This window comes from Saccopteryx bilineata, chromosome 2 (genome assembly GCF_036850765.1).
Source record: "Saccopteryx bilineata isolate mSacBil1 chromosome 2, mSacBil1_pri_phased_curated, whole genome shotgun sequence".
NCBI classification, from domain to species: Eukaryota; Metazoa; Chordata; class Mammalia; order Chiroptera; family Emballonuridae; genus Saccopteryx; species Saccopteryx bilineata.
The window spans coordinates 154492917-154519958 of NC_089491.1; the positions used below are offsets into that span (position 1 = coordinate 154492917).

Consider the following 27042-nt stretch of genomic DNA (forward strand, 5'->3'; position numbering starts at 1 on the left):
TACAGTGGTTGTAGGTTCTTTTTTTACTTGCATTTCCCACTTTTTTGTGCTTGTTTTTGCACTCGTTTCATATTTTTAAACTTGCATTTCCCACTTTTCTGGGCTTGTCTTTTTTCAAATTTAGGATCCCAAAATTATACATGGGAGCATCTTATACATGGGGAAATATGGTAACTTGTTTAAACCCACAACTTTATAAGGCAGGTACTGTCATTATCCTTACTTTAACATGTGGTCAAATAGCTTATTTGACCACATGTTAAAGTAAAGTCACACTGCTGAGAAATGTTAAGAGTCGGGATTCAACCCAGTCATTGGGCTCTAAGGGGGAGGGTCCCAGTGGTTTAACCATTGCACTTCCCTTCCCTTCCTTTCCCCACCTCTCACAGCAACTGGCAGGTTACTTTGTAGGTGCCCCTTAAGCTCTCCAGTGGGATGCACAGCTGTTCGTGGGGCCTGAGAAAGCCAACCTTAATTAACCCTTAGAGGTAGGACTTCCTACCATTTGTGTATACTGGTTTCTCTCTGTCAGGGAAGGGCAGCTCACCTGATGGCAATTGTGTCAGGGCACACTTAGAGGGAGAAGGTACCTGAAGAAGGAAAGATTCCTTCTAGATGATTCCCCTACTGGGAGAGGTTGTGTTTTGTTGACACTTTCTCAAAGTCAGTGTCCCAAGTTCAAGGTGAATGAATGAGGTCAGGGGGCTGAATGGACACAGTAAAGCCAATGTCCATTTTGCTTGAGCACCTGTTTTTTTAATAGGAATACATTCCTTTCAGACAGCATTCAACTATGAGACAAGGCTGGTAAGGAGGCTTAGAGTTGGCTCACCATGTCGTGGCTGAATTATTGCATTCAACTTTGGCTAATTTCGAAGGCATAACTCTCTGTGGTGGGACCAGCCTCTCGGTTAGTCAACCTGCAGCTAATCAGACCTCTGGATTGAGCAGCATGTTTTTGTGGCCACTGTTCTGCGAGGAGAGGACAGCCAGCCTCTATCAGGGAGCTGTGGTCTAAGCTCCTGGGTGCGGTCTAGTGAGGGCTGCTAGACCAATATGTCCAAGTCCAGCCACAGACATGGACATATATCTTCTAAATGACAGCCCTGCCGCCCTGGGGAGTCCTGAGGCAGCAGTAAAATCACCAGCCACGTCACTGGAAAAAACAGACAGCTTCAGGAATGGGGTCTGTCCCACATGAGAAGGATTTTTTTTTCCAGGTTGGAGATTAGCAGGACATCTCTTTCCATCCAGGCGTGCTGTTGGGCAGCGCCTCAGGCAGTGCTGCCCCTCCCCAGCTGAACCCAGGTAGCAGAGAGCTTGGTGATGAAGATGGCCTCACAGTGTGCGGAAGAACGGGGGACTCCTGGCTTGTTCTCTGCCTTCCTCCGCTCGCACGTGGCACAGGACAGGGTCATGTCCTCCATTGCACACTGCTACGGACCAGTGCGGCTCCTAATTCTGGGTTTTGAGTGAGAACGGTGCGAAATTAAGAAAACAGACTTATTAAGAAAAAAGGATAGGATCAGGAGGACTCTTCAGTGCTGGGTTCTCTCTAAGGTGGGTGGCTGGGCAGCCGCCCAATATGAAAATCACAAACTGACATTCCTTACTCTTCTTTAACATTCATCTGTGCAACAGCGTATTCTAAGCACCCGTAGTGATGTTCATTTCATCCATAGGTGAAAAAAATTTGATGGAACTATGCTTGTAATATTTATTTATTCATTTTATAAGACTAGTTATACCTTTGATGAAATACTACATTTTAATTTCCTTCGTGTTTGTTACTTCAGTAAACAAACACATAATGTAAAGAGAAAAGTGCCAAACCACCAGGGGGTGACAAGCTGTCATTGGAAATATCTCTGACAGTTTTATTGTATTTTGTCAGGTATTAATTACTTAATATTATTTTATTAATATTTTAAAACTCTTTCTTATAATTTAGTTTTATGTACTTCTTTTATTCTTAAGTATTAGATGCATGAAATAATAAATTACCTTTCAGTATATCATTTTTTTATACTTAAAACAGTCATTAAGGGAAGAGAACCGGTTAAATTATTTGAACCCCACCACTGTGTATAATTGATAACAAAACAAATCACTATCACAAAAGGCAAGAAATAAAAACACCACCAGCTCCACGGAACCCCTGTTCATGTCTCTTACTGGGTGGGTAACCTTCCTACATCAAGATAACCACTATATTATACTTAAATAACAAGATGAAATGTAATTCACCACATTAATAAAAAAGTTATGAGTTAACCAGTAGATTTAGAGAACATTTCATAAAATTCACCATTTCTTCCCCAATCCTTTACATTCTTTTTGTATTTCCCATTCTTTCGATTCTCAATGCTTGATTCTCGTATCTCCCCCAGTCTTTCTACAACAGTTCGTTAATTGTTTTTAGGTGTGCTAAGTCTTCTTTTAAATCCATTCACTGCATTTGGGGGGGGGGGCTGCATGATTTGAGTCTGAAGAATCCCCTGTGTATGCCGCCAGCTTAATCAATAAAACTCTTCAAAATTCATTTTTGGACTTGGTGTGTCTATGTAAACCCACTGAAATGAGGTACTTCACAACACTGTCCCCCTCCTCTTCCCCTCTCCCTTCCCCCTCCCTTTACCCTCCCCTTTTTCCTCTCCTCTCCAAGACAATCACAGTCTCAGCTTTCACATTCTTCATTTTTCAGATGCAAAAAACAAGGCCCAGAGAGGTTGGGAACCACAAAAGACCTTCTGCTTCTTTCCCTGCAGTGGTGGGCAAACTACAGCTCTGGAGCCACATGGTTACTCAACTCGTGCCTCCAGCGGTGCGCCTCTGCAGTGCCTCTCCCAGTCACCTGACCGATGCTCCTATGTACCTGCACCTGTGCGCCAGCACGTGGTATTTTCTTTTTCTTTTTTTTTTGTATTTTTCTGAGGTTGGAAACGGGGAGGCAGTCAGACAGACTCCCGCATGCGCCCAACCAGGATCCACCGGGCATGCCCACCAGGGGGCGATGCTCTGCCCATCTGGGGCGTTGCTCTGCCACAATCAGAGCCATCCTCAGCACCTGGGCAAACTTTGCTCCAATGGAGCCTTGGCTGCGGGAGGGGAAGAGAGAGACAGAGAGGAAGGAGAGGGGGAGGGGTGGAGAAGCAGATGGGCGCTTCTCCTGTGTGCCCTGGCCAGGAATCGAACCTGGGGCTCCTGCACGCCAGGCCGACGCTCTACCACTGAGCCAACTGGCCAGGGCCGGTATTTTCTGAATAGAGCCACACTCAAAGGGCCAAAAAGCCACATGTGGCTCGCCAGCCGCAGTTTGCAGACCACTGGAAAGAAGCAGGTCTTTTGTGGTTCCCAACCTCTCTGGGCCCTGCCCTCCCCACCTGAGAAATGAAGAATGTGAAAGCTGAGGCTGTGATTACCCTGGAAAGGAGAGGGGAAAGGAGAGGGGGAAGGGGAGGGGAAGGATGAGGGAAGGGGGGAAGGGGACCCACATATTTAACTCGTCATGAGTCGAGGCCAGCTTTATTACATAGTGCCCATTCACTGCATTTTTTTCAAATTTACTATTCTTAATTTCTAAAATTAATATATGGCTCTTTTCCATATCTTCTGGTTCCTATGGGGCCCAGTAGTGCAGTCTCCCTAGCTACCTGAGCTGGGTACTCTAGGAGTACCCCTGGTATGGGTTGTACATGTCCTCCCGTTATAATTGAGCCTTGATTGCTGTTGCCACATTGCTGGGAGAGATTTCCCCTTAAGCAGACTGGGTGTCAGCCTAAGGAATGGGCATAACTACAGTGGACATAGTGCAGGGACCGACACCATGAAGTGGGATTCTCTTTAGTGGGTCTCTGGTGCCTGCTGAGTCCAACCTTTGGATGTGTTGTTTGTGGAGCTCATTAGGTGGTATTCTGGTGTATTCTGAAGCCAGCCACCAACTGGTTCTGGGGCCTCTTGGGAGCGGATCTGGTGCAAGCCAAGGGAAGCTGCTGCCTGTGCCCACCAGGGGCATCTGGTAGGAGCTACAAAGTGGTCTGTAGGAGGTTGCTACCTGTGCTGGGCTTGGAGGTACCTGGGAGAGGCTAAGCTGTGAACTAAGGCTAGTGCTTCTAGTGCTGGGCTTGGGGCTACTTAAGATGTACTGGGCATGCTGAGGCCAGATGCTGCTTGTCTGGGGTTTGTGAACCTTTGAGAGATTTTAGGAAAGTCTGAAGTGTGAGCTGAGACAAGGCAGGCATAGAAAAGCTGCTGGAAGAGGTTTGCACCAGCCTGCAATCTGGGTGGGGCAGTGTCCCAGGGCATCACCAGAGCAGAGTGAATGGTGTTAGCCACGTTGACAGAAAGCTCAGCTCTGGTGCCCAGGTGTGCCTGCCAGCTGTGTAGGGGAAGGCTCAACAAAGGGAATGCTCCTTGTTTGCCTGGCTCTGGTGGCTGGGGTCTTGTGTTTATGGGTCCCACAGAACTGTAATAATCAGAAAGAGCTCTTGGCAGGCTAACATCTCCCCACCTGCTCACTACACAGAGAGCAAACTGAAACCCACCTCTAGTCTATTTGTCCTGGAGCTTCAGCCTATGGTGCAGACTTCAGGTTTGCCATACATTTAAGGGCTATGGATATGCTCTCAGGGAACACAGGGTAGTGGGTGCCATTTCTGCTCTCCCATAGCTCACTACAGCTTTTTGGTACTGCCCTGATTTTTGCAACTGTCACCCAGGGAACACCTCCAGACAGTCTGGTCTGGAGGCCAACGGGTCTTACAATTGTGGTCCTACTAGGTACAAAGATCCTTTCCTTTGGAATACTGACACCCTCAACCACTGGGATCTATCTAGAATAAACCAGGCTGTTTATACAATCATAGAGGTTTTGAGAGACAACCAAAGCTAGAGCAAGGTTGAAAGAAAATTCATTCATTACACAAGGAAACTTCTTCATGAGACTGCAACAAGTAGATGTTTTGTCCAAACACTGAAACAAACAGAGAATCATGCAAAATAAAGAAGCATGGTAATATGTTCCAAATGGATGAAAAGGATAAAACCTCAAAAAAAATCTTAATGAAACAGATAAGTAATTTGCCTGATAAATATTTTAAAGTAATGATCATAAAGACACTCATTGAACTTGGGATAAGAATGAATGAACACAGTGAGATCTTCAACAAAGAAACAAAGAAAGGAACAGAAAGTAACAGACAGAAGTAACAGAGCTGAAGAATACAAGAACTGAACTAAAAATTACACTAGAAAGGTTCGACAGCAGACTAGATGAAACAGAAGGATCATTGATCATGTACATATAACTACATATATGTATATATAGTGGGTTAATCACTTATAAAGGTGATATACAGGCCCTGGCCGGTTGGCTCAGCGGTATAGCGTCAGCCTGGCGTGCGGGGGACCCGGGTTCGATTCCCGGCCAGGGCACATAGGAGAAGCGCCCATTTCCTTCTCCACCCCCCCCTCCTTCCTCTCTGTCTCTCTCTTCCCCTCCTGCAGCCAAGGCTCCATTGGAGCAAAGATGGCCTGGGAGCTGGGGATGGCTCCTTGGCCTCTGCCCCAGGCGCTAGAGTGGCTCTGGTCGCGGCAGAGCAACGCCCCAGAGGGGCAGAGCATCGTCCCCTGGTGGGCAGAGCATCGTCCCCTGGTGGGCAGAGCATCGCCCCTGGTGGGCATGCCGGGTGGATCCCAGCGGCGCATGCGGGAGTCTGTCTGACTGTCTCTCCCGGTTTCCAGCTTCAGAAAAATACAAAAAAAAAAAAAAGGTGATATACAGGCTAAAAGATAAAAGTAATAAAAATAACTATAAATATAGTTAAAGAATACACAAAATTAAAAAGATGTAAAATGTGACATAAAAAACACAAATCAGGGGTTGGAGGAGTAGAAATGTAGAGTTTTAGAATATATTCAAATTTAAGTTGCTATAAGTTTAAAATAAACATACATATGCTGTTATATAGTAACCTCATAGTAATCACAAAGCAAAAAACCTATAGTAGATACACAAAAAATAAAAGAGGAATCTAAGCATAACACTAAAGAATATAATAAAAAACGGGAAGAGAGCAAGAGAAGAAAGAAACAGGGGAACTACAAAATAGCCAGAAAACATTTTTTTAATGGCAATAAGTACATATCCATCAATAATTAAATAAAATATTTGCCAATCAAAAGACAAAAAATGGCCACATGGATTAAAAAAAAAAATTCCATCTATATGTGGCCTATAAGACACTTCAGATGTAAAGACACACACAAAATGAAAGTAAAAAGATGGAAAAAATGTTCCATACAAATGGAAACCAAAAGAAAGCTGGGGTAGTAATACTCATATCAGACTTTAAAACAAAGACTGTAATAAAAGAAAAAGAAAGGCATTACATAGGTGTCAATCCAACAAGAGGATATAACATCTGTAAATATTAATGCACCCAATACAGGAACACCTAAATATATAAAGTAAAGATTAACAGACCTAAAAGGAGAAATTGACGATGACACAAGAAGAGTAGAGGTTTTAATACCCCACTTACATCAATGGATAAATAATTCAGACAGATAAAAAATAAACATTAGCTTTACATGACATATTTGATCATAACAGGTATATTAGATCGTAATAGGCATACAAAGAGCATTCCATCCAAAAGTAGCAGAATACACATTCTCGAGTGTCCATAAAACATTTTCCAGGATAGACTACATTATGCCATAAAACAAGTCTTAATAATTTAAGAAGATTAAAATCATATCAAGCATCTTTTCCAACTACAATAGTATGCAAATAGATATCAATTATAAAAAGAAAAATGGAAAAAATCTCAAATATGTGGAGATTAGACAATATGTTACTGAAAAACGAAAAGGTAAATTAAGAAATCAAAGTATAAGTAAAAATATACCTTGAAACAAATAAAAATGAAATACAACTTACCATAATCAACAGTAAAAGCAAAAGCAGTTCTAAAAGGGAAGTTCATAGTGATACAGGCTTACCTCAAGAAAGAAGAAAAATCTCAAATAAACAATCTAATTTTATACCTCAAGAAACTAGAAAAAGAACAAACATAATAAAAAAGGAAAACCAAAGGTCAGAGAGAAAAATAAAAGAAATAGAGTCAAAAAAGACAAAAGATCAATAAAACTAAGAGCTTTTTTCTTAGAAAAAAATAAACCAAATTGACAAATGTTTAGCTAGACTCACTAAGCAGAAGAGAGAGGGTTCAAATTAAAAAAAATAATGAGTGAAAGAAGATTTAATACCTATCCTTCTTAAACTTGTTTTTAAGTGAGAGGAGGAAAGATAGACAGACTCCTACATGTGCCCTGTGATCCACCCAATAACCCCCATCTGGAGCTGATGCTTGAATCAACCATGCTATCCTGAGTGCCTGGGGCCAATGCTCAAACCAATCAAGCCACTGGCAGCAAGAGGAGAAAAGAGAGAGAAGGGGGAGAGGAAGGAGAAGAAAAGCAGATGGTCACTTCTCATGTCTTACCTGACTGGGGATCGAATCTGGGACATCTGCACACTGGGCCAATGCTCTATACCCTGAGCCAACTGGCCAGGGCCTCAAACTCTTAAAAACAAAACAAAACTGAATATGAGGGAATACTTCCAAACTTATTTCATAAAGCCAGCATTATCCTGATACCAAAACCAGACAAGGACACCACAAAAGAAAAGAACTTGGCAGGCCAACATCTCTGATGAGCATAGATGCAAAAATCCTAAATAAATATTAGCGAACCAAATTAATTAATACATTAAAACCATCACACACTATGATCAAATGGTATTTATTCCAGGAATGTATGACTCATTCAACATCCACAAATCAATCAGTGAGATACATCATGGCAACAAAATAAAGAGTAAAAATCACACAATCATCTCAAAAGATGCAGAAAAAGCATTTGGGAAAATTCAACATTCATGTATGATAAAAACTCAAAGTGGGTGGAAAGTGAACAAACATCAACATAAAAAAGGACATATATGACAAAAACACAACTAACATCATACTTAATGGTGAAAAACTGAAAGCTTTTCCTCTAAGATCAAAAACAAGAAAAAAAAAATGCCCACTCTTACAATTTTATTCAACATAGTATTGAAAGTCTTACCCCTCTCCCCAAAAAGGTACCCATATTGAAAAGAAGTAGAATTGTCACTATTTACAGATGGTGTTTTATGTACAAGAAAGTTCTAAAGGCACCAACAAAAGACTGTTAAAACTAATAAACAAATTCAGTAAAGTTTCAAGGTACAAAATCAACATGTGAAAATCTGTTGCATTTCTATACTCATTAATTTCTTAATTTCTCAGAAAGAGATATTAAGAAAACACTCTCATTTACAACTGCATCAAAAAGGATAAAATTCCTAGAAATTAATTTAACAAAGGAGTTGAAAGACCTGTACACTAAAAATTGTAAGATATTGATGAAAGAAATTGAAGATACAAATAAATGGAAAGATATTCCATGCTCTGGAATTGGAAGAAATAATATTTGTTAATATGTCCATATTACCGAAAGCAATCAGCATATTCAATGCTATCTCTGTCAAAATCACAATAGCATTTTTCACAAGAATAAGCAATCCTAAAATTTGCACGGAATCACAGAAACCTTAAATAGACAAAGCAATCTTAAGAACAAAACTGGACAATCACATTCCCTGATATAATAGTATATTACAAAGCTATGGTAATCAAAACAGTATGACAAAGGAGGCAAGAATATACAATGAGGAAAGGACATTATCTAAATGGTGCTAGAAAAATATAATAGCCAGTCTGTCATTACATGACAAAGTATATAGTCATCTGCAACAACATGGGTGGATCTTACAAGTATCAGCTAAGTGAAATAAGTCAGATGAAAAGGGATAAGAACCATAGGATTTTACTTATATGTGGGATATAAAACAAAGCAACAAACAAACTCACAGACACACAACAGAGTAGTGGTTATCAGAGGGGAAGGGAGAGGGGAAGGGGGTGGGAGAAGGATGAAGAAGGCAATGAGGGTGAAATATATGATGATGGAAAGAGACTAGACTTTGGTGAGCACACAATGCAGGTGATGTATTACAGAACTGCACACTTGAAATTTAGAGAATGCTAGTGGCCCAATGTTACCCCAATAAACTTAATGAGCTAAAAATATTCTTTAAAAAGAGGATGAGATAAAGAATACTTTCAGGTAGGTAAAAGCTGAGATAATTCATCAGCAGCAGACCTGTGTTATAGAAATGCTAGGGTGTGCCCTTCAAGGAGGGAGGAAGTGATACCAGAAGGCAGCCTGGGTCTGTGGAAAGGGATGGGGAGCACCAGAAGTGGCAAATGGGTACGTACATATGAAAGACTATGCTTTACTTTTTCTCATAATTTACTTTGAAGACACCTGACTGTTTAAGGCAAAAGGATACGAACACTGTAGAATGGGGTGTGTAGTACACGTTAGGCAGATGTGTAACAGTCACAAAGTGGGGGCTGGGTAAGTACCACTATACTGTGGAGGGCTTTACAGATTTCACTGTACACTTAACATATGTAAACCTTATCGAACATAAATTATACTTCAATAAGGTTGATTAAAAAAACAAACAAAAAAACAAAAACCAAGAAGTTTTTGTAGAAGTTTCCCTTCCTCATATCAGTCCGACTTGGAGCCTGAGGTAGGTAGAAAGGAAATGCATCCACAGGAAAGTTAGTACCTAACATCTGCCGAATGCTTCTTATGTGTTGAGCACAGGTCTAAATGCTTTACATGCAAGCACTTACTGGTTTTGTCCTCACCGCCACTCCGCGAGGTAAGTGCAGTTTTACAGGTCAGGAAACTGAGGTACAAGGCTAGCAACTGGCCCTGGGAATTTGGACCTAGCTAGTAGACCTCCACTGTCTGTGTCTTCAAGCACAAGTGTCATGACTCAGCGGGAGGGAAGGAGCCAGGAAGGACAGGCACATGGGGCTCGTGTTCTCGGACTGCTCGCTGGACAGGACCCTGACCTCCCTGTGTCTTCAGTTCCTCTCCCCTCATGTTTCTCCCCAGCAGCTGCAAAGCATGGGTCACTTTTAAGCCTAAGTGACCTTTGTTATTACCCTTATTTTTCATTAGGTGACAGTCGCCTTGCTGCTGGCAGTTGCTTTGTGTTTGGGGTCTCTAGGGAAGGGCTGGGCACAAAGGAGAACCCACCATGTAGCTTCCTGCATTGAAGAAGCTCTCTCTGCCTTTGTGAGTGACACCACCTGCCACGGTCCTGAGCGCATGTCAGTGCTTGATAGATATTACTGGCTTCCTCTGTGACACACGCTCTCACCTCTGGGCTGACTGCCACTGTACTGGGGAACTGTGAGAGAGAAGGCAGTTTTCAAAGGTCACACCCTAATCATAACTGACTACACCTAGAATTGGCGATTTAAAAAATTCTCAGGTCACTGCTGTTCTCTGTCATTGAAGCACAGAATGACACTTGCTCAGAAGAATTTTAGGGCTACTATGGTCTAACCCTTACACTTCCCAGATGAGTAAACTGTGGGTCAGAGGTCACATGATGAGGTCACAATGCTGATCCAATGTAGAGCCCTGGTCTCCCCACCTGCAGCCCCCGAGTGCCTTCTCCATCATCACAAGTTGCTCAGGTAGCAATAATGCCATTTCTCTTCAGTCCCGGTGGCAAAGGGGTTCACAAACCCTCAAGTCATAAAGGAACCAACACCAGAACTATCAACTGTCCTCACTCTTGAAACCAGGTGGGCACCCCGCTGAGAAAGCTATGTTTTCCCAAAAACAGGGGTCGGGAGTCCTGCAGGGCATGTCTCCAACCTGGACAAGAGTCTGAGCCCATCTCCAGCACTGCATTACCCTATCTTCACTGCTGTAGGAGAAGCACTTGAGATGTATTTGCTAGTCTATAAATTAGGGACAATGTCCCTGGCCTTCCTGTACCATGGGGCCAATGAATCAACCAAAAAGCTCTTCGAGTCTGAAAGCTTGGCACTGATGCTGAGTATGGATTTTAGCTGGTGATAACCCTAACACTTATCACCACCCATTTTTTGTTCTCAAATCAAAACAGGACCTTTTCATCACCATGGGAATGTCTGTGGACTTTAGTCAATTTGAGAAGTTATTGTGTGACTGGATGCACTCTTCGTCATTATTATTTTTGTAAGTCGCTGCATGTAGAACACCCATCATAAAGACTTTCCCTGTTTGGTCACATTCTGTTATTGATATGCAATAACTTCTCAGCAGAACTCCACAACAGCAGAAACAGGAACTTCTGAAATATGCTCAGTGTTTAAACAAACTTGCTTTGGGGCATCTGGGTTCTCTTCCTTTTCTGACTCCTAGAGGCTGCGGCTCATCACAATGCAGTCTCTCTTGGAGAGGCAGATTGAAAAGAGGTGTCGTTGCTAGAAGCTCATGGGGTACTACAAGTAAAGTCTTTTCTGTGTGTAAGCACTACCCATTATTAATCTCTCTTTGTAGACAAACCGAGGCAAAGCACAAAGCAGGGAACAGAAAGGTTGCCAGCAAAGCTGGGACTGCCACTGTGGTCCTGAGCTCCCGTCTGGGGGGCCCCTTTGGAGGCATCTAGGAAAAAGGGAACAGGCAATGCCAAATCAGAGGAGAGAGGGAGTGCAGGGGAAGATGGGAATCACGCTGGGCGACATGGGCGAGGGTGAGCGTCAATTCCTAGGTGCAGCAAACAGGAAAGGAGTTGGGGGATTGGGGTAGGGAGGGTGGGATCCTATTCTAAATTCTGTTCTGCGTCTGATAGGCAAGGCATGTTCACACCAGGGAGCTAACTTCAGACTCTTCACAGCAAAGCCAGCCAGCCAGCCAGCCTGCTTGGAATGTTAAGTCTCACAGGTGTCCTCCAGAGGGCTCTGCCTGGACTTAGTGAACACAGACCCAGGGCTGCCCGGGCTGGGGTGGGGGTGAGGAGCGAGGGACCTGACTGCCGTCTTCCACAGATGGCATGGGAGTCGAGAGTCCCGTCTGTCTTTGTTGGGCTGCAGTGCTCCTATCTGTAGAATGGAAGCTTGCTTGCAACAGACATCTAAGGTCTTTCTGCACTCAGACATTTCAAGTCAGGAGTGGCACCAGGAGGTGACGCAGGAAACCAGATTTTATTGCCTCCTGTTTCAGTGAAAGACCTGGTAGAGAAGTGGGCTGAGGAGCTGCTGCAGAAGGGATTTCTGAATGTGGTCGGCACTGGGCCTGGACAGCCAGTGGCCCATGAGACGTAGAGTGAGGGATCGACTTGTGGGTGGCCCTATGCCTGTGTCTCTGTCCTTTTAAGTAGCCTTATAAGTGTTTCGTTTTGGTCTTAGGTCCTCTGACATTTAAGACCCCTTTAGGACAAAAGCGATGAGAAAGCATAGGAAGCAAAGGAGAAAATGAGGGGGAAAAGAGAGGGTCCAACCCCAGGAAATCAAAGGTGTAGAAAAGCAGAGGGTGGAGGGGCAAGAGGCCTGCCAAGGCCCAGGGATCAGCTGGTGTGGGAGAGGAGGGGATGGGAGGAGGCAGAAGACACAGAGGCCAGCCAGTCCGGGCCCTTCAGCTCACAGAGAAAGAGCTGACCTGCCCAAGGTCACCGAGCTGGTTAGGAGAAAAGGTAGGGAGGGCAGGAGTCTGAGTCTGCTGCCCACTTCAGCTTATGGGTTACTGCGCCAGCTGCATCCTGGTGGCACTTGAGAGCATTCAGTCATATTCACCAGGAGTAAAGGGAATGCTGAGAAGATGACACAGGCGATAGAAATGCAGGGGGTGGGGAGGGAAGCAGTGTGAAGCTGCGTTTCTGGTCTGACTCAGGGATCTTCTTTGGGACTCATTTTCCTAAATGTGTACATTTCAGAGGGCTGAGTTACTTTGCTGGGTATCAGCTCTAGACAGACTTTGCTCATCCAATCTGGAGTGGCGAGGTGTCCGTAAATACAGGTGAGAGCAACAAGCCGTTTGCAGGGAGCACCTCTGCTGCCCAAGCCCACTTCCTCCCTAGCCGTGTGGGCTTCCCCCAGGCCACAAAACACTGTTCTGGGAGCGATAATGTTTGACGGCAAATCCACAGTGGCCCAACTTACCAAAGAGCAGGATTCCAGGCAGGATGGCATTACTACTTTGGAAACATTAAAGTATGAAAATACCAGAAGAGCTGTTTTTAGTAGCAGCTCTAATAGGCTCACTGTGCATTAATTAGGGTGGCCAATCTCACAGTTACTAAGTGCGCCCCCCCCCCCCATGGAGGGGACAAACCCGCTCTGGAAGGAAACCTGCATTGCAGGACCACAGTGGTTCAGCGGGGCACTTGGGCAACTTCTTTACTTTTGCGGCAGGAAGTTTAAGTCAAGGAGGCCCCCCATCACTAACAACAAAAAGAGTGTGTTAGGGGTCCTGCTGCGTAAGAGCTCCAGCCGATTCCCGGGACCTGGCCATGGACAAGACAGACAGGGCGCCGTGCAGGAGGGAGAGCGTGGGCTGCTTCGGTCCGTTCTGAGACGCAGCTTTGCTATCAGCTAGCTGTATCCAGGGTGGGACTCAGGGATCCCCCATCCACTTTGACACTCTTGAGGGGTTTTCTGAGACATTTAGCTATTTCTCTGCCGTGCAGTCTTTTAAATGTTTCTGATGGAGAGGGAACAGCAGTGGCTATTTAGAAAACTGCCTATTGGCTTGGAATTCTGGACGCACCAGTCTGTTCCCTGCTGACTTTTCTCATCCGGCTCTCACTACCCCCTCCTCCACAGCGGTCTGGCTCACGCATAGACCTATGTGCTGGCCTGTATTGGTGACACAAACAAATGAGATTCTCAACCCAAATGTCCTGCCATCTCCATCTCTACCTCTTCTACGTAAGCCTCAAGGCTCATCTCAAATACTAATTTCTTCACAAATTTCTCTGGACTGCCACAGTTCCTTGTAAGCCTGTCCCTGAAATCCATTTCATTATCTATGCAGGTCAAATCGTTATGCAAATGACGCTTGGGTATTTTGGGGTCCCAGTTGATATTTAACTCTTGTAAAGTCTTTATTTATGGTCTGGATTGTGATCTTGTCATTTATTTCTATTTTACATGCATAATGTAATGCAATTTAACAGATCCCCCCCCTTTTTTTTTTTTTGTATTTTTCTGAAGCTGGAAACGGGGAGAGACAGACTCCCGCATGCGCCCGACTGGGATCCACCCGGCACGCCCACCAGGGGCGATGCTCTGCCCACCAGGGGGCAATGCTCTGCCCCTCCGGGGCATTGCTTTGCCGCGACCAGAGCCACTCTAGCGCCTGGGGCAGAGGCCAAGGAGCCATCCCCAGCGCCTGGGCCATCTTTGCTCCAATGGAGCCTTGACTGCGGGAGGGTAAGAGAGAGACAGAGAGGAAGGAGGGCGGGGGTGGGTGGGTGGTGGAGAAGCAAATGGGCGCCTCTCCTATGTGCCCTGGCCGGGAATCAAACCCGGGTCCCCCGCACGCCAGGCCAACGCTCTACCGCTGAACCAACCGGCCAGGGCCTTAACAGATCCCATTTAACTGAGCACTTAACATATGCAAGGCTCTTGTTTAAGTGCGTTGCATGCATTAACTCATTTAGTGTTTCTAACAACAAATGGAATATGTTCTATTATTAGTCCCATTTTAGATGAGTAAACTGAGGCACAGAGAGGAGAAATAACCTCTCCAAGGCCACAGAGTAAGTAGGTGCTAGAAGCCAGGCAGTCTGATTTGAGATCATTCTCAAAACCACTAGGTCTCAAGTCTCTCCTGGTGCCTTCTATAGGGTGTTCACTCATCAGATATTGTCCACTGATTGTGCTCATTCGCTCATTCATTCTCAGGAAACAGTTCTAATCTAAGCAGAACAACAGGAAGAAATAGTCTGACCCCTCTCCACACATGGTCCTCCCTGCTCCTTCTCAATTTTCAATTAGGAAGCAAATCCCTGTATAAATAAAAGTGGTTTTCCACTCTGTGTGCTTCCAGAAATAACACTTTTTATATGTTTTATTTTTCTGAAGTGAGAAGTGGGGAGGCAGAGAGACAGACTCCTGCATGCGCCTGACCAGGATCTACCCGGCATGCCCACTAGAGAGTGATGATGCTCTGCCCATCTGGGGCATTGCTACGTTGCAACCTGAGCCATTCTAACGCCTGAGGCAGAGGCCATGGAGCCATCCTCAGTGCCTGGGCCAACTTTGCTCCAATGAAGCCTTGGCTGCGGGAGGGGAAGAGAGAGATAGAGAGGAAAGAGAGGGGGAAGAGTGGAGAAGCAGATGGGTGCTTCTCCTGTGTGCCCTGGCCAGGAATCGAACCTGGGACATCCACACGCCAGGCCGATACTCTACCACTAAGCCAACCAGCCAGGGCCTCAGAAATAACATTTTAACTGAGCAAGAGCTAACCTTAAAAAAATTCACATCAGCCTGACCAGGCGGTGGAGCAGTGGATAGAGCATCTGACTGGGACACAGAGGACCCAGGTTCGAAACCCCGAAGTCGTTGGCTTGAGTGCAGGTTCATCTGGCTTGAGTGCAGGCTCACTAGCTTGAGCATGGAATCACTGGCTTGAGAGTGGGATCATAGAAATGACCCCAAGGTCACTGGCCTGAGTCCAAGGTTGCTGGCTTGAGCAGGGGGTCACTCTGCTTTGATGTAGTCCCCCGGTCAAGGCACATATGAGAAAGTAATCAATGAACAATGAAGGAGCTGCGACAAAGAATTGATGTTTCTCATCTCTCTCCCTTCCTACTTGTCTGTCCCTATCTGTCCCTCTCTCTGTCTCTCTTTGTCACACACACAAAAAATTCACATCACAGGAAAACACGTAGCCCATGAAAAGTTTTTAAAGCATTCGAGTACTTTGATGGATGGGGATAGTATTCTATTCATCTCTGTGCCCCTAGCGCCCTGCTTAGTACTTGGCTCACTGGAAGAGCTCAGTAAGTGTTCATGGTGGATGGATGGTGTTTTCTAAGGCTGGGGCTGGTCTTGCATGAAGGTGACCAACCGTTCAACTCCCTTCATCATCAGATCAAGTCTGGACCGCTGTGCATTTTTGTCAAAGACCTCACAAGCCTGAAAGGCCCTTTCTCACGTCTGTCGGTCTGCTCCCTTTATGCAGTCCACTCCTGAGAGTCCCTCTCCAGGAGGCACATGGGATTACACGGAAAAGAGGGAATGACCCCTGGCTTATTGCTCCACAAACAAAGGTACTCCTTACAGATGCATGGCAAATATTTAATCACAACCCTCCATATTTGTTGTTCACGCTCACTGGGTGGCGTTTACTGTTCTACATGACTGGTCCTTTGGTACAACCTGTATGATTCACAGTGGGAGAGTGGAGCCTCATCAGCAGTGGAAACTACTTCCTTTAGTGTTGCAAGAGTCTTAAAGAAGCAAAATGGACAGGTCTCGCAATTGCATAGAATTTCATCAAAAGAGCCAACATTGATTTCTATATCCACAGTGAAGTCAACCCCTAAACCACACAGCCTACTGTGTACAAATCCAGGGCCACAATCAGGATTTCCTGGAATGCCCCTCCTTAGATCCATCCCAAGTGCTACCTCCTCCACGAAGCTTTTCCTGATTCTCTGTCCTCACCCCCAAAAGTACGGTGTCCCAAAAGCATACTTGTTATAGAACTCACCCCGTCTTACTTGAGATTTTTTTTGGGGGGGGGCACTCTCCAATTTTTGTTCCATACCATAGATTCTATAAACACCTTTTCTTCTCCACTTCAGGCTCTCTGAGAACACACTTAGCATTGGACTTATTTCTGGATCTGCTGTGGTGGCTACAAAATCTTACATAAATTAGGCAAAAATTAGGTTTTGTTGAACAAATTATTAAGTGCCTCATGGACCTATACCCTCACAATCATCTCCCTGCTCTATAACCTGTGATCTTAAGATTTGATACACAAGTAGACATTTAAAAACTAATGACAACTTTTTGAGCTTAGGGTTTCAGATCCCACAAACCACCCAACCCAATTAACCTATTTGTTTTGAGAAACAACCACCTTAATATCTACATACCTCCTATATATATGTATACATATCCCATAATTGTCATGAAGACTAAATAATACAGAAGGAGAAAAACCCTTGGAAATGCTGAAAAGGGCACATATAAACAGGAAGTCTTTGAGCATTTGCCTTGTTTTAGTGAGCCTGTGAGTTGTTTTAGTGACGCTATGGGTAGCAATACAACTCAGCCTTGAGGTGGCTTGTCACAGTACCCATTCAGTCTACAAAGAGGATGTAGCAGTGAAAGAAACAGGCAAGAACGGTCCTGTGCTCGCTTGGGCAGCACATGCACTGAAACTGGAATGGCGCTGAGATCTGCATGGTCACTGCGCAAAAGTCGGCCTTACGGAAGTCCCATTTTCATGAGGCCATGGGTCATAAATAAACAGGTAAGTATATAGTATGCAGGTGGTGAGGAGTGGTATGGGACAGGTAAAGCAGGGGAGGGGCAGGAAGTGTGAACAGGGAGGGAAGCCTCTCTGAGAAGCTGACGTTTCAGAGAGAGGAAGGCGAGCAGGCCAGCCACGCAGACACCTCAGTAAGGGTGTCCAGACGGGAGAAGCAGGAGGTGCAAAGGCCCAACAGCGCAGTGAGCTCAGAATGTGGGGGTACGGCAAGGAGGCCACTGAGGTGAGCAGACAGAAGGGACGGAACAGAGGTCAGGAGGGAGATGAGAGAGACAACGCAGGGCCTTTGGGGACTGTGGGTCTCACTCAGTGAATTAAGGAAGCCTTGGAAAGTTCTGAGAAGAGCAGAGACATGTATGTTAAGAGGACTTGCATTTGAGGAGGACCCGTTTTGGCCACTGTGTCAAGACTAGGCTGTGACATAGGGCAAGAGTAAAAGCAGAGAATCCTGTTAGGAGGCTATAGTGATGACCCAGGTGAGAGGTGATGGTGGCTGGCACCAAGGTGAATGTGGAAATGGCAAGAAACAACCCGATTCTTGATACATTCTGAAGGTATGGCTGATAGGATTGTCTGATGGACTGGGTACAAAGGGCAAAAGAAGGAAAGTCAAAGATTTTTGGCCTGAGTAGCTGGAAGGATGAGGGTGACATTTATCAGAATGAGAAAGACTTTGGGGATGTTGGGACATTGTTACGTCTCCTATATGACAGTAGAAATGGACTAGGCAGGTAGATATACCAGTTTAGGGTAGAGGTCTGAGCTGGTGACATACCATTGGTAGTTACTAGAAGATATACAGATACTATTTAATGCATGAGACTAGACATGCTATGTAGGGTCTGAGTGTAAACGAAGAAGAGGTCTGAGGGTTGAGCCCTGAAGTTCTCCAATGTTAAGAGGATGAGAAGGTAAAGGGAAAATCAGCAAATAATTCCAAGAAGGAAAAACAAGTGAAGGGCAAAACCACAAAAGAACAGTCCTCCAAAAGCCTAGTGATCACAGCAGTTCAAAGATAAGCAACGACCCAATGCTGCAGAGAGATCAAGTCAAAAGGCATCTGAGAACTGACCATGGGATTCTGGCATGTGGAAATCATGGGAGTCTCAGCGAGAAGTGTTTTGGTGCAGCAGGGAGGGAGGAAGCCTGGCTGGCGTGGCTCAAAAGCATAGGAAGACAAGAATTGGAGATGATTGTAAAGGCAACTTCCCCTTATTTTTCTGAGTTTTGAACTATAAAAGGAGACAACCTTGACTATGAAAAATGAGAGAAGGAGGCATCTGTCTAGGTGTGTAGTATAGGAGACATTGCTGACATCTTCCTACATAACATCAACCACCTAGTCCAGTGCATACATTCGTCTTGGTCTCCATGTTTCACTATTTCAGAAAGCCACACGGACACTATGCTATTGAGAAAGGAAGAAAGACTGGGTTAGTCCTTCCCTTAAGCTTCAAAAAGAGGATTGGCAACCCACAGAAAATAAGATGGAGTTGTTAGCTCTACACGTAAGCATGGAGTGCCCTGTAAGACTGCCCACAACTGTAAAACCATCTCAGTGTCATTGCCTTTAATGGCAAAAAAATACCTTCCTGAACTGTATGGCAGGTCATACCAGGGCCTTACATTTGAGGCACTTTATTGTGTCCTCATGAAAGAATTACAGTGTTACATCTTCCCGCCCACCACAATACAGTCCCATCATTATTTAAGTGCATATGGAGACAAGGCACCTTCTTTAGGAAGTTTCTTCTATGGTGGAAACGCAGCTACTCTCTCTAATTCTCCCTTTTAATACACAACAGCATGAGTGGCTCTCAACCATAGGCACCTCTAATTAAGAATCTCTGTACTAGAGTTATTACTGTAACTATTTCTGTTAATAACAATCTCCTCAATCCCTTTGTGATGGATTGTATTATTTGTTCACAATTATTTGCCCATGCTTCTCTGTAAATATGGTATATTTCTTTGTCTCATTATCTTTGGGACAAAGATAGCCATATGATGTGCTTGAGCTACTGGAATGTGAGCAGCTGCGAGAGAAGCCATATTTGAGCAAATGCAAAATATGCATGTGTGGTTTAGCTCTCTATCCCTTGGTGAGAATCTATCTGCCCTCTACCATGAGAACAACATGGTTTGCACGCTGTATGCTTCTCCAGCTGGGCTCTGGAATGAGACAGTCCACAGAATCTGGCTGAGCTCAGAACGGCTGCAGCTGGCCGACCACCTCATGTTCCACAAGCTAGATACAAGCATTTCTGGCTTCAGGTCAGTGAAACTTTGAGATTGTTCCTGCAGCAAAAGTCGACTGACAAACTCTTTTATTAGACTGTCATATCCCTCAAGTGAAAGAACCATATTTATTCTGTATGACATGTCCTCATACCCAGCACAGTGCTCTGAAACTGTGGGCCCCTAATAAGCATGTATGCACACGTGCACATACAAACACACGCACACACACACATGACAGGTAAGAATTCATTGTGCACATTTTCATCTAGCTTGGTTAGCTAAAGCTAACCAAATTTGGAATCAGTTCATGGTTCCTATCACTAACACATTGGCTACACCGTCATGATAAGCTTTCCTTAAGGTTATATTCAAAGTCATTTTCACCCTGCCTTCCTTACTCTGATTTTGGTCTACTGATTTATGGCTGTCAGCCGAGAAAATTCAAATAATTTAGGCTTCACAAAAGAGGAATTGGGTCTTGGCCATTGGACATACTGTTTCTATTCCTAGCTGCCCTCGATGGTTAAGGCCAAGCAGAGAGAATCCGCCCTAAATGTGTTTGTGTGACTGAGGTCTACGTCCAGTTCAGAACAGGCTGCCAGCCTTGTCCAGGGGTCCTCACTGCAAAGAAGACAGTCCAGTTCTTGCTTCACTTATCCAGTAAGTTCTCCTAATTTGCACAGAGACTATCTAAGCATGGTGCAGGAATCAGACACAATGTAAGGCATAGCTCTTGGCTTCAAGGGACTTGTAATTGATGAAATGGGATATATGTGTAAAAGTCTAAGACAATCAAGAGTTAATTCTAACAAGAGGTCTTGTGGTATGGTGGGAAAGAGATGGTTTGAAAGTCAGAAGACCTGGTTCTAGTAATGCTCTGCTGCTAGTTAAGTTACTAATGGAGAAGATCTTTTTCACTATTCTGTGCATGTACAACAAGGATTGAAGAGGTTAATATTAGGCCCTTCACATTCCTGTGATTTTATGACTCTAGGAGCTATCACCAAGCAGTATAATGTCACCAAGTGCTCTGTTCCTGGTGCAGATGGTAAAGATGGGGTGTTCAAAGGACCTCTTTGTTTTCCTGCTCCCTGCCTCCATCTGCAAACTAGTCTGCCTTCAGCCTGGTCACAGGGATCGCCTCTGGTCTTGGACCAGATCTAACGGAGCTGACTTGAGAATGTAAACTCTCTGCAAACAAGTCCAGAATTATGCTCAGGTGCCACAAATCAAACAAGGAGGAAAAGGTAAGCTCTCCAGGAGCAATCTGGGCTGGGGTATGCCGGACCAATGCAGGTGCCCAGAGTTGTTGCATTCAGTGCCTGGGTTCATCTTCAGTGGCAGGCTTCTGGAGGCACAGGGGAAGGGGCTGTCCACGGGACTGCTATTCTGATAGACACACCTCTCTACACTCTTCTGCTTGAGATTACTAAACAACCTCCTCCCTGTGGGTGAACCCAGTTCTCATAATGATAGGTGGAATCCACAAATAGAGCTTCTGAGGCCGAGATGCCCCATTTGACATGAAAGGAGAAAGGGGGTTAGAAAAATAATGGCAAAATAAAACTTTTAGACCATTCCCTGGTGCTTTTCTGACTTTGCAGCTCTGCCACTCTGTGTTTCTGCTTTGAAAAACCAGAGAGTAAAGGTAATGCTATCAGTTAAAATTCCCTGCGAGCCTTGGGGCGCTGCTGTCTCTGCTCACCTGGCTCTTTTGCCACGAATGTATTTAAATTTCCAGCCCACAGCCTGGCAGGGATTGCTCAGATGGTCACCCGCAGGCTGTCTGCATTTGGCTGTGTGTGTTGTTATTCTTTTCCCCCAGGTGTTTGCAGGACCACAGTGTGTCTTAATAGACTCACATCAGAGTTGGTTTTTTAAAAGCAAAGGAACTCAGTTTAGGAAAAAAATACCTCCATTTGTATGAAATGAGGTTCCTCTGCAAAGTGCTCCTGGCAGTGTGGTGAAGGTGACAACAGAAGATGAACGGCTCTACTTACTCGGGACTCCAGACACCAGCCGCAAGGGGCGCAGCACACGGAACGCCCTCAGCGCCTTCACATCGAATCCAGTCCCCTTCCCTCCTAGAGCATTGGCCCCATCAGCTTTGGTTGCTTGCTCTAAAATTGCACTAAAAAGCCTGGAAGAGAGGAAGGAGAGAAGGAGCTGTCAGGATAGTGTTTCTTTGCCCAGCAGGGCTCTCAATTCTCTGATGGAAATCTGGGACAGCAGAGTTTGTGACTACCTCCACCCAGGAGCAAGGGCTGAGATGTGTGCCCAGGAGAGTCCATGACCAATTAGATGCTGACAGTGTGTCAGTGCAGGTATAACTTCAGCCAAGGGCTTACCCACCGCCCAGAGAGGTCTGAGCAAGGCCGCCAGCAGGCCCTTTGCCATTATAAAGCTGTGAGAACACGTCTGGCTTTGTGTGAGTTGGGCATCTCTGGACAGAGTGAAAAGCAAGTGAAGTTTGCTACAAGAGCCCCTGTCCCTTTCCGGTACCCTGCGCCCTCCTCTGCTATATCCTAACTCTTGCCCTCATGCGGCCTGGAACCACATTTTTTCTCTGCTACATCTCTGACTTGCACCTAGGCATAAATAAATGATTCCCAAACAATTACGTTGTGCTTTTTTTACATAGCAGATGCTCAAAAAGAATGTGCTGAACAGAGGAATGAATGATAGCATGGATAGATGAGAAAGTTTCCAGCAGGAGCAAAACCACACATTAAGGCATGTAACCAAGACATGGAAATTTCAGAACTGACGCTCCTCATTTCTGCTTGTATGTCCATCCCTCCAACAAACACGAGTACCTACTATGCACCTGGTAATGTTCCAGACACTGAGGCCAGAGCAAAACAGACCATCCTTACCCCCTTGGAGTTTACATTCTAGTGGAGGAGTCAGACAATAAACCAAATAGTAAATGTGCATCACATTGAGAGAATGATAAATGCTAAGAAGACAAAGGCAGCAAGGAAGGGGGAATCTGGAATGGCTGGAGTCGGGCCTTCCTGTTGGACAGCCAAAGGCTGGGAAAGGAACTTGCTTGTAGGCTCACATTTGAGCAGAGACTGGAAGGAGGTGCAGGAGTGGACACAGAGCTACGTGGGGTGACTGTCTTAGGCAGAGGGAACAGCTGGTGCAAAGAACCCGAGGTAACAGCATGGCCGTCTATTAGAGGGACAAGCAGCAGGGTGGCCGGCGCGCAGCAGGTACATGGGCACCAGTGGGAGGTGTAGTTGGAGAGGAAACAGGCCCTACCGGTGTTCTCTCCGAGTTGGAAGGCACTGGAGGGGGCTGAGCAGGAGAGCCGACTAAAGGTTTATTTAAAAGGCTCAGTCTGATGCTGTAGGAAGAATGGGTGCGGGGGGACAAGGCCAGGGCAGGCAGCCGCACTAGTCCAGGTGGGGAGGCGGATAACAGGTGGCGATGTTGGAGGTGGTGAGGAACAGCTGGATCCTGGATTTATTTTAAGATAAACGTGCCGGGATTGGCTGACGAGCTGGATATGAAATGTGAGAAAGGCAGAGGAATACAAGACTGCTCTAACAGGCCTGGCTTGAACACCTGGAAGGATGAGGTATGGGGGTGTGGTGCACATCAAGGGCTCTATTTTGAACTTTGTGAAGTTTGAGTTGTTGGTTGGACATCTGAATAAGTACCTTGAGTAGGCTCTATTGGGTCTGGAGTTCTGGGGGATAGGAACTCCAGGCTGGAGAGAAGGGTGTGTTAGTTGTGTAAACTGTAGGTATTCAAGTCAAATCCTACATGACTGCTTAGGAGGTTAGCACAGAAAGTGAAGATGTGATAGGACAGCCCTGAGGCTCCAACAACAAGGGGTCAAGGAGAGGAGAAACCAGCAAAAGAAACAAAGGATGGAATGTGGGCGGTGAAGGAAGTGGTCCTGAGAAGACAGTGGCTAACTGTGTCAAATGCTGCAAATGCAGGAAAGGACCACTGAGGACTGAATTTAGCAACGTGAAAACCATTGAAACCTTGAACACAGTTTTTGATGGTGTGATGGGGACAAAAGCCTAACAGATATAAGTTCAAGAGAGAACAGGAGGGGAAACTGAGGATAGGGAGAACAGCCAGCTCTCTCAATAGAAATACAACGCAAGCTACAAATATGGCTATGTATATAATTTAAATTTCCTAGTAGCCACATCAAAAAGTAAAAAAGTAACAGGTAAAATTAACTTTGATAATATATTTTATATAATCTAACATAACTAAAACATCATTTCAACTATACTAAAGAGTAATTACCGAGCTCTGGCCGGATGGCCTGGTTGGTTATAGAATCAGCCAGGGCACAGAGGTTGCAGGTTCAATCTCTGGTCAGAGCACACACAGGAACAGATAGATTTCCCTCTTTCTCTCTCTCCTCCTTGCTCTCTTGCTAAAATCAATTTAAAAAAAATTGTTTTAAAGAATAATTAATGAGATACTTGTCACTCTGTCTTTTGTTCTAAATCTTTGAAATCTACTGTGTATTTTACACATACAGCGTATCTCAGTTCAGATTAGCCACATTTCAGGTGCTGAATGGCCACACATGGCCACTGGCTACTGTAGAGAAAATACCTTTGAGGAATTTCACAGTAAAAGTGAGTAGAGGAGAACAGTCACCAGAGGAGTAGGGAATCAAGAATTCGGTTTGCTTTTAAAGATATGGCAGCATTTTTGTATGTGATGGGATTCACCTAGCACAGGCGGACAGTTTGACAATGCAGACACAAGAGGGAATAATCACAGGGTGACTGATGTCCCTCAGTGGGCAAGATGGGGACCCAATGCACAGTGAAGGATGCTGGCCTTATACAGAGGCAGGGAAGCTTATTACGGTTCAGGCAGGGAGGCCTCTTATAGGCACGGCTGTGAGCACACATGGAAATTCTCATCAGACTGCACCTGTTTTCCCAGGGAAACAGGTAACAAGGTCATCAGCTGAAATATGTGAAAGGGGAAGAGGTGCTGGAAGTTTGATGAGAAAGACAAGGGTGTTCAAGAATCACAAAGAAAGTGGAAGAGTGAGTAGGAACACATAGCAGGCTTTCCAGGAATCACCATTGGCCTCTTTGAGCCTGGTGGTCAGGAGTGTACAGTGAGCCTGACTAGGTGATGGTGCATTGGATAATGGATAGAGCATTGGGCTGGGATGCTGAGGATCCAGGTTTGAAACCCCAAGGTTGCCACTTAAGCATGGACTCATCTGGCTTGAGCGCAGGGCAGCTGGCTTGAACCCAAAGGTCACTGGCTTGAGCCCAAAATCATTGGCCTGAGCAAAGGGTCACTGACTCAGCTGGAGCCCCCCAGTCAAGGCATATATGAGAAAGCAATCAATGAACAACCAAGGTGCCCCAAGTATTAGTTGATGTTGCTCATTTCTCTCCCTTCCTGTCTGTCCCTCGGAAGGAAGGAAAGAAGGAAGAAAGGAAGAAAGGAAGGAAGGAAGGGAGGGAGGGAGGGAGGGAGGGAGGGAGGGAAGGACAGAGGGAGGGAGGAAGGGAGGGAGGGTGGGCAGTGAAATCCATCCGCTCAGCTTTGCATATTTCTCTGGCACAGAGCACGTTTAGCACCTTTCAATGGCACAGCTTCAGGTACCAGACAGATCTCCATCTAGTCAGATTTGATCAGGACTAGTGAGCAAGATAAATAAAGAGGAATAGAAGTTGAGTATAAATGCAAGTGAAGGACAACAGTGACAGGCCGCGACATCTCGGCTGGTTGGAAGGAGGAGAGCACAGGACGGGAGGAGGAATAGACAGAGCGGCAGCGTGAATGGACTGTTGGAGTTAAGTCCAGAGGGAGTGGGTGGAAAGATGGGGAGAGGATGTTTGCTTTGAGATTACAGGGAGGCACTGTGGAAGGGTAAGTGGAGGCCATACATAAGCACAGTGATTACCTATGGCAGGGCTGTTGGCTCTAACCATGGGAGTGGGCAGGTGGGAGAGAACGAAGTCAGGATCCCTAGGAAGAAGCTACCGGAAGGTGGTGGCAGAGGAGTGAGTGTTGGAGAGAGTGGGAATGAGCCCAGAGCTCACGTCTTCAAGGAGTGAAAAATGAGGTCTGCAGAGAACTACAACAAGGAGAAGTGGGTGCAGAAGTGTCTGATGTCACAAACATCAAAACTGGAGGGTTTTAGCAGGAGCGACAGTAGTCTAGAAGCAGAAATAAGGGCAAAGCAGAGCCCCTCTCCTGACCTGTGGGCTGTGGAAGGGGGTGTCTGGGAGAGAAGCTGGACACCTCTCGGGACTGCAAGGGGAGCAGGATCCTCAGGTTAGAGGCAGAAAGTGAAAGAAGCGATCAGAACGGACTTGCTCTGTGAACGAAGCCGTGCTGGAATTCAGCTGTAGCCATCCTTGATGGAGGTGTGCTTCTCTGTACGGCGTCGGCCAGCTGGGACGGAGACTGGACTACTTGCAGAGCTGAAAAGTTGCACCTGGCCCTTTACAGAAAATGTCTGCTTCCCCTGAACGGGAGACAGACTGTGGGAAACAGAGGACGCGGTGGGAGGGACTGAGCAGTGGGGTGGAGAGGGACCTGGGTTTTGGTCAGAGAACAGGGAGAAGTACACACAGGGGCAATTTCTGTCCTTTGTACTCTGGGGTGACTTTTCTGACTGTCAGGGGAGTGTGTTGGGTCATGGCCTGGGGCTCAAGCCTGGAACAGCTCACGCCCCAGGGCCCAGGGTCTGGAAACTCGAGGCCCCACTTTGCATAAACTCAGATCTGGGCAGGGCCCAGCGATGACAAAATTGATCCAGATTAAGGATTTTTAAACTGCTCCCTGGGACCCCTGGGGACGTCTTGGGCAGCAGGTCAGAGATGAGTGACTGGGGTTCTAGCTCTTTCCCCAGATTTAACAGAGCGTGCTCCCTCTGGTCTCTGCTATGCACTGGGCCTCTGAGTGAGGCTGTGTTTGAACAACGGGTTCCGCAGCTAAAAGGAGTCTGACAACCCTAGCCAGACCACAAGTCTCCCTCTGCGTCACGATTCTTTCAGCTCAGCTTGGCGATCGGATGGATGGTTCCACTGATGCCTGGAATCCCAGGCAGAGGTTGCCAGGGTTGGGGAGCAGGAAAATGTTCTTTCCACTAAAGTCTAGATCACCGAAATGGAGACCAGCCTGCAAGTTGCTCAAATAACATTCTAAATCCAAACCAGATCTGGTTGCTAGTATTTCCTGGAAGAAAGCACTATGCAATCGGAGTACAAGATGTTCACAAAATATAGTATTATTCAGTGAAGGGAGCAGAGATTAGACAATTTTCCTCTCTTTTAACCCCTGCTCCAACTCAATGCAGACTCTTTATTGAGTGTCTGTTCATTTTGA

The 27042-nt window shown here is 45.6% G+C and overlaps 1 protein-coding gene across 12 annotated transcripts in view; it reads right to left on the bottom strand.

Annotated features, from left to right (window-relative positions):
* CACNA1C (calcium voltage-gated channel subunit alpha1 C) overlaps positions 1–27042 on the bottom strand; it is a 786403-nt gene that overhangs the window by 244798 nt on the left and 514563 nt on the right. For 8 of the 12 annotated variants that reach the window (XM_066258227.1, XM_066258220.1, XM_066258226.1 and 5 more), the window contains exon 1: positions 21699–22277. Coding sequence is in view for 3 of the 12 variants with exons in the window: in XM_066258229.1 (XP_066114326.1) it covers positions 21699–21838 (140 nt within the window). In the remaining 9 variants the exon portion in view is untranslated. Of the gene's footprint in view, positions 1–21698; positions 22279–27042 lie in introns of those variants that run through there. The other 4 variants (XM_066258229.1, XM_066258231.1, XM_066258230.1 and 1 more) reach the window with 2 other exon arrangements.